The sequence below is a fragment of the Neoarius graeffei genome, chromosome 12 (assembly GCF_027579695.1).
Source record: "Neoarius graeffei isolate fNeoGra1 chromosome 12, fNeoGra1.pri, whole genome shotgun sequence".
In the NCBI taxonomy this organism is placed as follows: domain Eukaryota; kingdom Metazoa; phylum Chordata; class Actinopteri; order Siluriformes; family Ariidae; genus Neoarius; species Neoarius graeffei.
The window spans coordinates 13,781,144-13,793,914 of NC_083580.1; the positions used below are offsets into that span (position 1 = coordinate 13,781,144).

General features: G+C 41.3%; 1 protein-coding gene across 1 annotated transcript in view; it reads left to right on the forward strand.

Annotated features, from left to right (window-relative positions):
• whrna (whirlin a) overlaps positions 1-12,771 on the forward strand; it is a 386,194-nt gene that overhangs the window by 342,929 nt on the left and 30,494 nt on the right. Inside the window, exons 6-8 of the mRNA XM_060935544.1 lie at positions 554-766; positions 3,390-3,611; positions 3,962-3,994. Coding sequence (XP_060791527.1) covers positions 554-766; positions 3,390-3,611; positions 3,962-3,994 — 468 coding nt within the window. The remainder of the gene's footprint in view (positions 1-553; positions 767-3,389; positions 3,612-3,961; positions 3,995-12,771) is intronic.

Sequence of the window (12,771 nt, forward strand, 5' to 3'; positions counted from 1 at the left end):
CTCTCTCATTGTCTCATGGCTAGAAACTTTAAGGTTTATGGATTTGATTGAGGAGCTAATTTAAAATGCTCCCTTTGAGGACACAGACAACAATGAAAGGAGGAAGAATGGAAAGATCAGGATAGAGATGTGCGCTTCAGTGAAATACCATCTTTTCCATTTAAGATTGAATGACCTCACAGCAGAGCTGTTGAAAACAGATCTTCCGTATATTCTCAGGAAGCTGGAAGAGAGCCAGCAGGTGATTTGGATGACAGGAATATAATTCTTTGTTTGCTGCCAAAATCCAAACTTCGAAGTTTCAGAGGGAGCCTTCTAGACGGAAGCCGTATACGTAGATCTGCAGAAACAAAAGAAAAAAATGGGTGTAATTTCAGTTTCTTCTTATTGCATACAATCAGCATGCTTGTATTTAATTTAAATGTTGTATTTAAATTATGCAGTTGTCCTAGTAAAAGGTTTTTATGGTACAAATGGAGCTTTGTTTGTAATTCATGCATTCAGTGACCTCCCTTTACGTTTTTCTTTATTATCTTTCTGTCTGCAACTCCAGACGGGCTTTTATAAAGGAGTAGCCGGTTCTCAGGTGACTCTCTCCAGTCTGGTGAACCAGAGTAGGGCCATGCTAGAGGAACAGGCCAGACACCTTCTTACTGAGCCTGAGAGACAGACCATGAGCTACTACATCCAGGAATATCGCAACGGACACGTTGGAGTCGAACAGCTGGTCATGGCCCTGTTTGAGCTCCTCAACACACATGCCAAGGTTTGTCTGTGTGAAAGGTTTTCTTGATTGTCTTGGTTCTGCAATCTGGTGGCAACATCCCGTAATCCTCTTGTGATCCTTGGATAAGCTCCACCCCATAACCGTCACGTCCATTTGATTTCCAGACGCTGTGATATAATAAATAATAAACAGAAAATAAAGCTGTGGTTTAATTTTCCTCTTGGCCTATCCAGACAATCTCTGTATTGACTCACAGCCAAGTACATCTCATACTAAAGTCCTAGATAGCCTGAACTTCCAATAAGCCAAAACGTGTTTGATAGTTGAACTTCTTTGTGTTACATTGAAGGTACATGCATCAATCCTTGACAAGTTTCAAATCTACTTACAGATGTAGTTCTTGATCTTGTTGAACGATATTGTTGAGTCTCAGATCATCGCAGAGTGAGTGCATTTTAAGAAATGGTAAAGAGTAATATGGTAGTTTTATCATTTTGCACATTTATTGCACCGAATTGTTTATTTTAGCCTAAAAAAGCTGGAAATATAATTTGAAGCCTGTGTATGGCAAAAATAGCACTGAATCAGGTTTTGACCAGTCATTTCAATATTTTTTTTTTTTTAGTATTAGTTATTCATCCATCCATCCTGTTCTACAGGGTCGCAGGCAAGCTGGAGCCTATCCCAGCAGACTATGGTCAAGAGGCGGGGTACACCCTGGACAAGTCGCCAGGTTATCGCAGGGCTGACACAGAGACAAACAACCACTCACACCTACGGTCAATTTAGAGCAGGGGTCACCAAACTTTTTTCTCTGGGGGCCACATTGTCGTTCCTGACTGTGATGGGGGGCCGGGGTCGGGTCAGCTATGTCACATAGAATTGTATGACCCAGACAAATATGACCACCAGCAGGCCTCATTGTGTAGTAGAGATTACTAGCCTGGCACGGCGATCCCCACTACTATATCCCCACTACTATATCAACACTTGATTCCTGGCACATATTTGTTTATCTTTACTAGTGGTTTGCAAAAGTAGTAATCGAGTCTTCACACTTTGTTTAAATTTGAAATACCACAGATATTCCATTTATTTATTTTCTAATAAAAATAACTTCAAAGCTGTCAAGGTAAGAAACATCTGCCTATTTGAGGTGATTGACACTGGCAAAGGTGAGTGGAAAATTATAAATTGTAGGTAGGCCTGTTGATATTATTAATAATATAAATAATAATTGTATGCAGCACTTAATAAAGGTCAAATAAATAGGCCTATAAAATAAATACATTTTAAAAAACAGTGAAATTATAATAATATGAGCAATAGATCAATAGATCACAGCAGTTGTGCTGTGTCCTGCACGTCATTGCTCTCATCCATGGCCAAAGCAAAAAACTCGAATTCTGACGCTTTCTCATTCAGCTGGTCATACACGTTGTCCCCCAAATCTTCGGTTCGCCTGGTCATAGTAGGTGCGGAGAGACTCACCGCGTCGAGCGCATCCTTCTTGTCGGGACACACCTCCTCGGCCACAGCAAGCATGCATACTTTAACAAAGTCCCCATCAGTAAACGGCTTTCCATGGGTAGCTAGTAGGTGAGCTACCTTATAGCTAGCTCGGACAGCAGCCTGGTTGATCTGGGTTTGGGGAAGGAATACATTCTGTTGTGCAGCCAGTCCACATTTCATCCTCCGAATCCTGTCTTCTCTTGTTTGCCCTCGCAAACTAGCATACTCTTTGTGGCGGGTTTCGTAGTGACGACGCAGATTATATTCTTTGAAAACCGGCACACTTTCTTTACATACAAGACAAACTGCACGGTCCTTACACTGAACGAAAAAATAATCGGTGGTCCACTGTTCTTTAAAAACTCTGCACTCTCTGTCAGCTTTTCGCTTACCGCTAGCCATTTTGCTGTCCTGAACACTGACAGTTCTCTGCGCATGCGCTGCCTGTCACTGCTTGATCGCGAGCATATGACGAAAATTCGGAAAATATGAATAGTTCATTTTATAACTAAATATCAATTTTAATTGATAAAATCAACAAAATACAAGTTGCAGACATGTTATTATTTGCCAAAAAGCAATTTAAAAAAATAGGCCATGACCACTTTTGGGGATTGCCTCATAGGGCCGGTTCAAGTGATGGGGGGCAGAGGGGCTGGGGGGCCGGTCAAAGGGGGGTGGCGGGCCGGATCTGGCCCGCGGGCCGTAGTTTGGTGACCCCTGATTTAGAGCCACCAATTAGCCTAACCTGCATGTCTTTGGACTGTGGGGGAAACTGGAGCGAGAACATGCAAACTCCACACAGAAAGGCCCTCGTCGGCCACTGGGCTCGAACCCAGGACCTTCTTGCTGTGAGGCGACAGTGCTAACCACTACACCACCATGCTGCCTGTATTAGTCATTAGCTAGTAAAAATTAAGTCATGCAACCCCTCGTCGACATCGTTACACACTCACCTCACACCACCTTGTAAAATAGACTTTCTTGTCTGGTTTCTGAGACTGTGTACAGTGTTGTCTAGAAACTTGGGAACACGCACATCATATAGCTTAAAACTGCTTTGTCAGCCATCTTGAAGCCAGGGTCACTTTCATACTCAGCAAGCACAAAGTTTTATATACGTCTGTGTGTGTGTGTGTTTCGTCTGCAGTTCTCGCTGTTGTCTGAAATGCGGGGGCTGGTCAGTGCACAGGATCTGGAACGTTTTGATGCACTGGTGCTTCGCAGGGAGATTGAAGCTCTGAAGGCTCGACAGGGAGCAGCAGGGGGAGCAGGAGTACACACTGACTCCTTCTCAATGGTGTCCTACCCTGACACACTGGCCTCCTCCTCAGGCAGCTGCATGACCAGTACCACACTCAGCTCTGCACGGGTATGAGGAACATATGTGTGTGTGTGTGTGTGCGCAATATGCATATTATCATATATATGACAGGATATTTGCTGAAGTCTGTGTTGTGTAAGAGAGAGGTTTGGCTCCTTTGCTGAAATGTGGCCTCTTTATTGTAATGATTGTGCGTGTGATTGTGTGCATCTCAGTGTGTCAGCTGGTTAAACTCTGAACATGGGTAAAAAGTGATTCAGAATAGTGAAGAGTGTGTGGGTGTAACAGATGAACAGATGGATAAGTGCCGAGTTCCTGTTGAATTTTATAGCCTGGAGTACCAGATCTTAGATTTCTGACATTGTTTAACACCCAGTATTCCCTCTGCATCCAATTAGGAGCGACTGCTGTGGTTGATTGATATGATGGAGGTAGGATACAGATATACATGTGTTTGTGTTTGCAGTGGCCTGACTTATTTCTTTCCACCACACACACACACATGCTTGTCTTACTATACTTGTGAGCACCTTAAATTAATATACTTACTAATACAGTACAGCTATGCCTTATCTTAACCTCATTAACTTAAAGGGAACTTTCATTTAACCACTGCTCAAGCTGGATTAGTTTTACTGGAGGATGTTTGGTAAGGGATTCGGCTGATTTCAGACACAATTTAAAAAAAAAAGACGTATCTGTGTAATTTGCTCAGATTCGTACATCATTCACTCTCATAAATAAAGGCACCAATCTGGACTTTTCCTTGCTACTGGTGTTGTGCCATCAAGGGTATACCTGTCTGACTTTTGTATACATCTTTCACCTGGTCACATGAATACAGAATACCATAAAAAAAATAATTTAGGGTACATAAGTTGGAGTTTCATGAAGAGTTGTACAGGGAACTCCCCAAAATATCAACAAAGGTTCGTCAGCGTCGAATGAGATTGGTGGGACATTGTGCAAGACGTGAAGAAGAAATGGCCAACAAACTTGTACTCTGGCAACCAGTCGAAGGTAAAGTGAACAGAGGACGAAGACCAGTCACGTATATAAACAACCTACTGAATGACTCTGGAATAGTGAAGACTCAGGAACTACAAACTGCAATGATGGACAGAGATCAATGGAAAAGTCATGTCTTGTCAGCGGGGCGTCCTGGCGGATGACATAGAGACATAGATAGAGACATAGAGACATAGATAGGGTACATAATTGGACCACAAGAACCACTGATGTACTTTTAAACTTAATTAAAAGTGTATGACATGCACAAAAGATCACGGGCGATTGCTCAAAGACAACGAGGGAGGCTCAGCCTCCTCTGAAAATGACGAATATCGTGTAGGATGAATTGCGCTAGGCTTATGTTATAGCCGACCTTATAACATTGCTATTTCAGATCCAGAATCATAGAAATATATGTGCTCAACCCAACTACAGTGAGAAATCATTCCGTTATAACTTTCCCCAGTTCGCCTAATGTGCGCGTGAGTTTTTCCCCCTCGTGACAGCGCGATGCAGCCCAGCCTTAGTGGACTTCAATGGCATTTGGGAGCTATGCGCTTTTCAATATCAAAATGCAAGACGATTATTGGACAAATACTGCGAAAACGCCCGCCCACGGAGTCTCACGGACTCCCAGCCTCAGTGCACTTCAATGGCATTTGGGAGCTATGCGCTTTTCAATCTCAAAATGCAAGACGGTTATTGGACAAATACTGCGAAAATGCCCGCCCACAGACTCCGAGCCTCACAGTGGGAGGGACATGGCAGTTTCCATGAGGAGACTGGTGATTGGTGAAAGCGGCCGGATATTTTCTTTGATTGACAGCTCGTTTCAAATATAGACAGGCAGCGGTGAATCTCAGTTCAGTCCCATGCGGATTCGCAAGTGCTGTGGTGTATTGTAAGAGATCAGCTTACATTTCGATTTCATTCATTACATACGGTTTCTACCAGCTTTTTTAGTTTGTATATATTTTCATTGTAAATAAAGTGTAAATATAGTGTTGTCAAGTTTGCTATCTTAGTTCCAGAAATTTTGTTTATTTGAGTGACTGAACTTGAACTTGAGGGGGCTAGTCAGCTAGCAAGAAAGCTGCGCATGGAGGCCAAGCATTGCTGATTTAATTTTGGCGAAGCCATTTGCCAGTCTTCCTTTCGAGGAAAAAATTAAAATTAAAGAGCAGGATAGACCAACGCCTCAAATTGACTTGGTGAAAAAGGTAGGGAATAATACTCGTTCCTTTCAGCTCTCCTGGTATGAGAAAGTGAATTGTCTAACAGCAAGTGACCCACATCAACAACAGTAAATAGGCTACTTTAGTAATATGTCATGGATGGACCAAAAATATAGGATCTATTTAAAATGTTTATGCTGAGTATATTATATTGGAATATATATTTTTCTGGATATGAATTAAACACAGCTACAATTTGGAAAACATTTTTAAACAAAAACACAGCCGAGAACATTTCACACTACAGACCTGGATTAAAAGTGAAGGGTTATCAAAATTGTCAATAAAACATTTCTCAGCCAAAATAAGTAAAATATAGGGAAAGTGTCATTGAATGAAATGTGTGGCACCCAGCTCTATGTTTGGCTCCCCAAGGTCAGTGCTTGTGCCTATTCCAGAACACTCTGCTGTTACTGCTGAGGTTCCTGACAAAGAGCTGCTTTCAGTAATGATCAATTTTTAAACAACATGCCACAATTTTAAAATATAAAATGTTAAAATATACACCCCCCCAACACCACCATCATGTATATTGGACAGTAGGCTAATGGGCCAGAAGAACCTGTTATTTCACAGTTTGTGACCCTGCCAACAATCAGCCAGATCAGAGGCAAGAGTATGGGCAAAATTGATGTGTTTTTTCTTTTTTCTTTTAAAATCTGGAAATATTGTAACCGACCAGCCTCCCCTGTTTGAAAGACTACCAGCCGCCACTGCAAAAGATGCATACTAAAGGTACAAAGGATGTACCCTTGATGGTACCACTCCAGCAACAAGGAAAAGTACAGTTTGGTACCTTTGTATTTGTTTTGGGGAATCCAAGAATCAGCACTGAAATGCACATTACTATTGGCAAGACCTCACAAGGAGGAAGAAACTCAGGATAATATATAGATTTAGGCACTGCCTAAAAGCGGAGCTCCCATCCGTTTCTAGGTTGTAGAATTTTCTTATATCATAGCCAGACTCTTTTGTTTTATTTCTTTACCGTTATAGTTACTATACTGTTTCCTTATGTTGTACAAAACATACACATACAAAGAGAATAGCTCTGGCCTGATGAGTAGAGTCAGGGCAGTGATTTTTATTTACAAATTCGATTTCACCATTACTGAGACAAGAATACAAAAAAAAAAAAACATATTGGAAAAATGGTGGCAGGCATGCACACACAGGACTGAAACCATCAGAAAACAACTCGATGGGTTTCTTTATGTATCCACACTCTATGCCTATGGGGCTCCGCTCGCTATAAATAAGCAAACTAGTTAAGGTGAAACGCAGAACAGGCGACAGGATGGGTGAGGAGACAGAACTAGAAAATCACATCGCAGTGTAAACAAAAGCATATGACTTGAACCCAAAGCAAAACAATATGAGAGATGGGAGCTGAGAGGTGAAATTCGTGACACTGAGAGTGATTCCTTGATGTATATATCAGCATTATGCACCACTTATGCAAAAACAACACGCCACACAGCCGTGTCTGTTATCAGGTTCGGGTATTACATTACCATAAGGTCAATACAAAAATGAAAGCGCGCTGTGTTCTGTAAAATACAGAAAGTCATTTGCTCCAGGGATTATGACTTCTCGGATTTTTCAGAACTCCGGACGCAGCTGTTGTATGCTGAATTAAAATCCACAGATAATGCCGCGCCTTGAAGAGTAAAACAAATCCAGCTCAAATAAGGCAGTATTTGAATGCTAAGATTATACCTTATGAAATGGCATGACCTACATGTGTGTGCTTTATCGAGGTGCTATACGCTTTATTTCTTTATCGAGTGATCGACACCTTATTTCTTTTATTGAATATACAGATGTGTGACAAATTAAAGGAAAACCTAACATAAAGTGTCATGTTTCGTCATCTCGAGCCACAGTTTCATCTCATCTCATTATCTCTAGCCGCTTTATCCTGTTCTACAGGGTCGCAGGCAAGCTGGAGCCTATCCCAGCTGACTACGGGCGAAAGGCGGGGTACACCCTGGACAAGTTGCCAGGTCATCACAGGGCTGACACATACTGGTAGACACAGACAACCATTCACACTCACATTCACACCTACGGTCAATTTAGAGTCACCAGTTAACCTAACCTGCATGTCTTTGGACTGTGGGGGAAACCGGAGCACCCGGAGGAAACCCACGCGGACAACATGCAAACCCCGCACAGAAAGGCCCTCGCCGACCACGGGGCTCAAACGTGGACCTTCTTGCTGTGAGGCGACAGCGCTAACCACTACACCACCATGCCGCGCTACGGTTTCAGTGGTGTTTTAATAATGCTCGTGGTGTTCATCCCATCACGATGGAAATGTTTTATCATGGGACGAAGCTATTCAGTCAAAAGAACTTGGTATTGATTGGCAGTGACACATCTCTCTAAGGGGAAAAGTGGAGCCAAACCATACCAGCAACATGAAGGTTTTTCCTTTAATATGTCACCCGTCTATGTGTGAGTGTGTGTTAGTGTTAGTTTTTCCAAGAAAAAAAAAATCAACCTAATCTCTATACACCATATGTTGTGCATGTGCACTTATTACAGAAGAATAAAACTGGCAGAGGTGTAAAGAGTATGAAATTGTACGAAAGTACAAGTAAAATTGCTTATGTAAAAATCTACTCAAGTGCAAAGTCACTTCATTTAAAATGTACTTGAAGTAAAAGTTAGATAGGTGGATTTATGAAGGTAAAATTACATGCAGGTAGGACAATATACTAATGTACAGTTGAACTAAATACATGAAACTACAGTGTCTTGCAAAAGTATTCATCCCCCTTGGTGTTTGTCCTGTTTTGTCGCATTACAAACTGGAATTAAAATGGATTTTTGGGGGGTTAGCACCATTTGAGTTACACAGCATGCCTACTAGGGCTTTGACCTTGGCCCAGAAATCATATTCGAAGTTCGTTTGGAAATTAATCTAGACATTCGAATAGTATTCGAACTTTTATTAATTATATTATTCTTAAATGCCTCACTAACACCTCGGCATCAAAATTAAATGATATTCAGTCCACCAGGGGGCAGTGTTCAGTCAATGTCAATAAGATTACGTGCAGGAAATATGAAATATTCAGGCGTGTTTTTACAACCACTACTAATGAAACGTGCAGTGTCGTAGTAATTGGCATTATACCGGCTGACGCTTTTAACGTTACATAATCCACAAACTTCGTCGTTTGTCCGTTGCCTTTTTTGTGTGAAACGCTGTTCCTTCGGTTTCCTGATTGCTTGTACTGATGAAAGCCTCTAAACTGTAGCCTCACTGACAATCAAAGGGGAACGTTTACAAAATGAGCAGGTACTGCTAGGCCTACACCTAATCTGTGAGTTTATAGCACTGCCGTTCCGAGCCCATTCGTGTTGGCTTTTGAGAATGTTTGTTTTGAATGAGACCGGTGTCAGCTGTCATGTCACTGCTTCCTGCTCGCGTCTCTGATTCACAATTCAAACAAACACGGACACGATATGTTAATATAAGATCACAGATTAGTTTTACGTGCTCACTTCGTTAACTTATGAACTTCATGGTATGTAAATTCCACTATGTGTAGGCTAAATTAATTTAGGCCTGTAGGCTACTTGCGCAAGTAAGCTAATAGTTTTTTTTTATTATTTTTTTTTAGCAACTATCCCAAGTTGACAAAAATAACAGCGCATGAAAGCATTACTGCGCAGTGTCGCATAGTCTACGTTAGTAATTTCATTTCTTATGTTATAACATCAGGTGTACAAAAACCAACCAAATATCTGCAGAAAAAAACAAACACATCGATATTTTCAGAAGAAAAAGTCACATTTTATATCGCATTTAATCATATCAGCAGTTACATTACACTTCATTTATTGTAGGCCTGTTTTACAGGTAACCTTTTTTTTATCGCATTCTCCATCTTTTTTTTCGAATCCAAAATAGCGCCACACATCACTTTTTAAATTCTCCAGAGTGCAAATCTCCAACGTGCTAGCATCTGACTCCATTGTTCAATGCGTGCCAGCTTGACGCTAACGTCTACAGGTGCCCAGATAAGACAAAAGACAATGACCTTCGCGATTCACATAAATTCCACAGACGTTAAAAAAAAAAAAACCTGTGACCTGAACTGAAAACGTTTACAACCACATTCACAAAAATAAAAGAATTATGCTTAATGATACCATATACAGGTTCGAATATTTAGAGCTGCCTAATATTCGTTCGAACATCTCTTTTTTTCACAACATTCGAATTGTATTCGAATATCGAAGTTCGAAGTCAAAGCCCTAATGCCTACCACTTTAAAGGTGAAAATTGTTGTTTTATTGTGACACAAACAATAATTACGATGAAAAAACAGACATCTGGAGTGTGCATACTGTAGGTATGTCAGGTCAATACTTTGTAGAGCCATCTTTTGCTGCAATTACAGCTGCAAGTCTCTTTAAATTGTCGTGAAGTAAAATGCCTCAAAATAAACACAGTCAAGTAAAAGTAAAATTACAATTTAAAAAAAATTTAAGCACACAAAAAAAATCCTACTTCGTTACAGGAGCAAGAGTAATTGTAATTCCCTGAAGAAGAAAAAAAAAAATACAAAGCTGCAGCATATCACGTATATTTCAAAACAACAACTTTTACACTCTAACAATAAAGTTCTGAGACAGACATGAGAGAAAATCTTACCAAATCTGTCTCATCTCATTATCTCTAGCCGCTTTATCCTTCTACAGGGTCGCAGGCAAGCTGGAGCCTATCCCAGCTGACTACGGGCGAAAGGCGGGGTACACCCTGGACAAGTCGCCAGGTCATCACAGGGCTGACACATAGACACAGACAACCATTCACACTCACGGTCAATTTAGAGTCACCAGTTAACCTAACCTGCATGTCTTTGGACTGTGGGGGAAACCGGAGCACCCGGAGGAAACCCACGGGGAGAACATGCAAACTCCGCACAGAAAGGCCCTCGCCGGCCACGGGGCTCGAACCCAGGACCTTCTTGCTGTGAGGCGACAGCGCTAACCACTACACCACCGTGCCGCCCCACCAAATCTGTCTTTTTTTTAAATAATAATAATAATTCAAAGTGTTTCTCTGTGCTGAAAGTTTTAGTGTGGAGGGAAAAACAGTGGACCATTTCTGAAAGTAAATCTCTGTGACTTGACAACTCTGTAGTAGGGTTTATTAAATACAGTATGTGCATGTGAATAAGATTGCCACCGAGTATATTTTTGAGCTCGTATCTCTTCCCCTGCTCACTATTGTGCTGATGTTGGACTGCTGTACAAGCTGCCAGTTTGAAATCGAAAAAGTATTAGCAACGGTGAAGCACAGCCTTGGCAGCACACTTCGCTTCCCTCTGGGACTCGCACATGGTGATCAGATTGGCATTGCAGTCAGAGTTCTGTGGCCCTCGAGCCAAAAAAGCAGCGCACACATCTGTCAGAGCCTATATGGCTTTCTGACCAAAAAAAAAAAGAGTTCTAACGGAAAACTTCCAACTTTCTGCTCCACTGGAGCTCAGCTGGGGAATGTGGACAAGTGGAGGACCTGGACTGACTTGGTGCACTGGAATGTCACACATAAGATTAAGAGGAGGACAAGTGAAAGCTTGGGGAGGGACAGATTGACTGGTGAGGATAAGGGGATCAAAGACGTGCTTGTTCAAGTCCATAATCAAGTGCAAATGTTTGCATAGCCTTTATTTGGAATGTAAAGAAATTGACAGTTTACGATACAGCCAAGTTTGGAAATCAATTGATTTCAACAAACGTTCAGCAGGAAATCTCACGCTGCTCCATGCAAAACGTGTAACACTTCCTTAAAGTGCATATCACGGGTAAATTCAGGAGCATGATCAATGTACAGTAATTCTCCTATTTTATATTAAACTTTGGTCAAATATCTGTAACATTCTGCATTCTCTGCTATTTCTTTACCTTGCGCAATACCAGAAAAATTCAGTTGAAATCAAGCCATTTGAGGCGAATTGGTCCGCCTCTGAAAAAACTTGGCATTTGGATTTCCCGGGAAACACTGATTTTCATGACGTCATGTGCGGGACGCCTCCTTCTGAATCCTACGTCAGCGCTGGTTTGTTTATGAGAAAACGACCTGGTGTTTTTTTGAAAATTTCTTCAACGTTATCGCGTAATTATTAAAATGGTTAACAGATGTATCGTAGGAGGGTGTAGCAACACCAATCTTGATGGGATTAGTACGCATCGTTTTCCAAAAAACCGGACAATGAGAGAGAAATGGGAGCGCTTGGGCTACACAGGCTGTGCACTGAAACCGTGCAAAGCTCGCGCAGCCTGCTGGCGCTTCCGCAGGTGACGTCACGAATCTGGCTCCAGACTCCCTTGGGATTTTTCCAGACGCGTTTTATTATTTTTATTTTTTTTTGCTGTAGACAGATGGCCTTGTGCAAAATTACCCTTCTGGATGAGTGTGTAAAGGGACATGCTTTCATATAAAAAAAACCCACGAAATTGGTCCAGAATATGCACTTTAACCCTTGTGTGGTGTTCGTATTTTTGTTATTCAGCCAGTGTTGGTGGGTCTGGTGGACCCGCTGCATTTTGGTGCTTTAAATTCAACACAATCAAACAATTTTACATTAAATACTTAACAGATGTTTACTTCACCCCAATTACAAGCAACATAAACAGCATATATGGTTAACATTTGCCCTTTACCTTTGTTAGATTACATTTATTTTAAAATAAAAGTGCTCCTCGTTTTTTGTTTGTTTTTTAATAAAATGTAATTTTACAAAAAGAAAATCAATTACAGTCAAGATATGAGTGGGGAAAAAAGATGTTTATCTTAGGGTGACCAGATTTCCCTAGTCTGAAACCGGGACACTGACCATGCTCGTGCACGCACACCTTTTTTTTACGTAAACGTGACACTCGGCGAGGTACTCTTATCATTTTGTTGAAGCTCACATTTATCAACATCTCACGTGAAA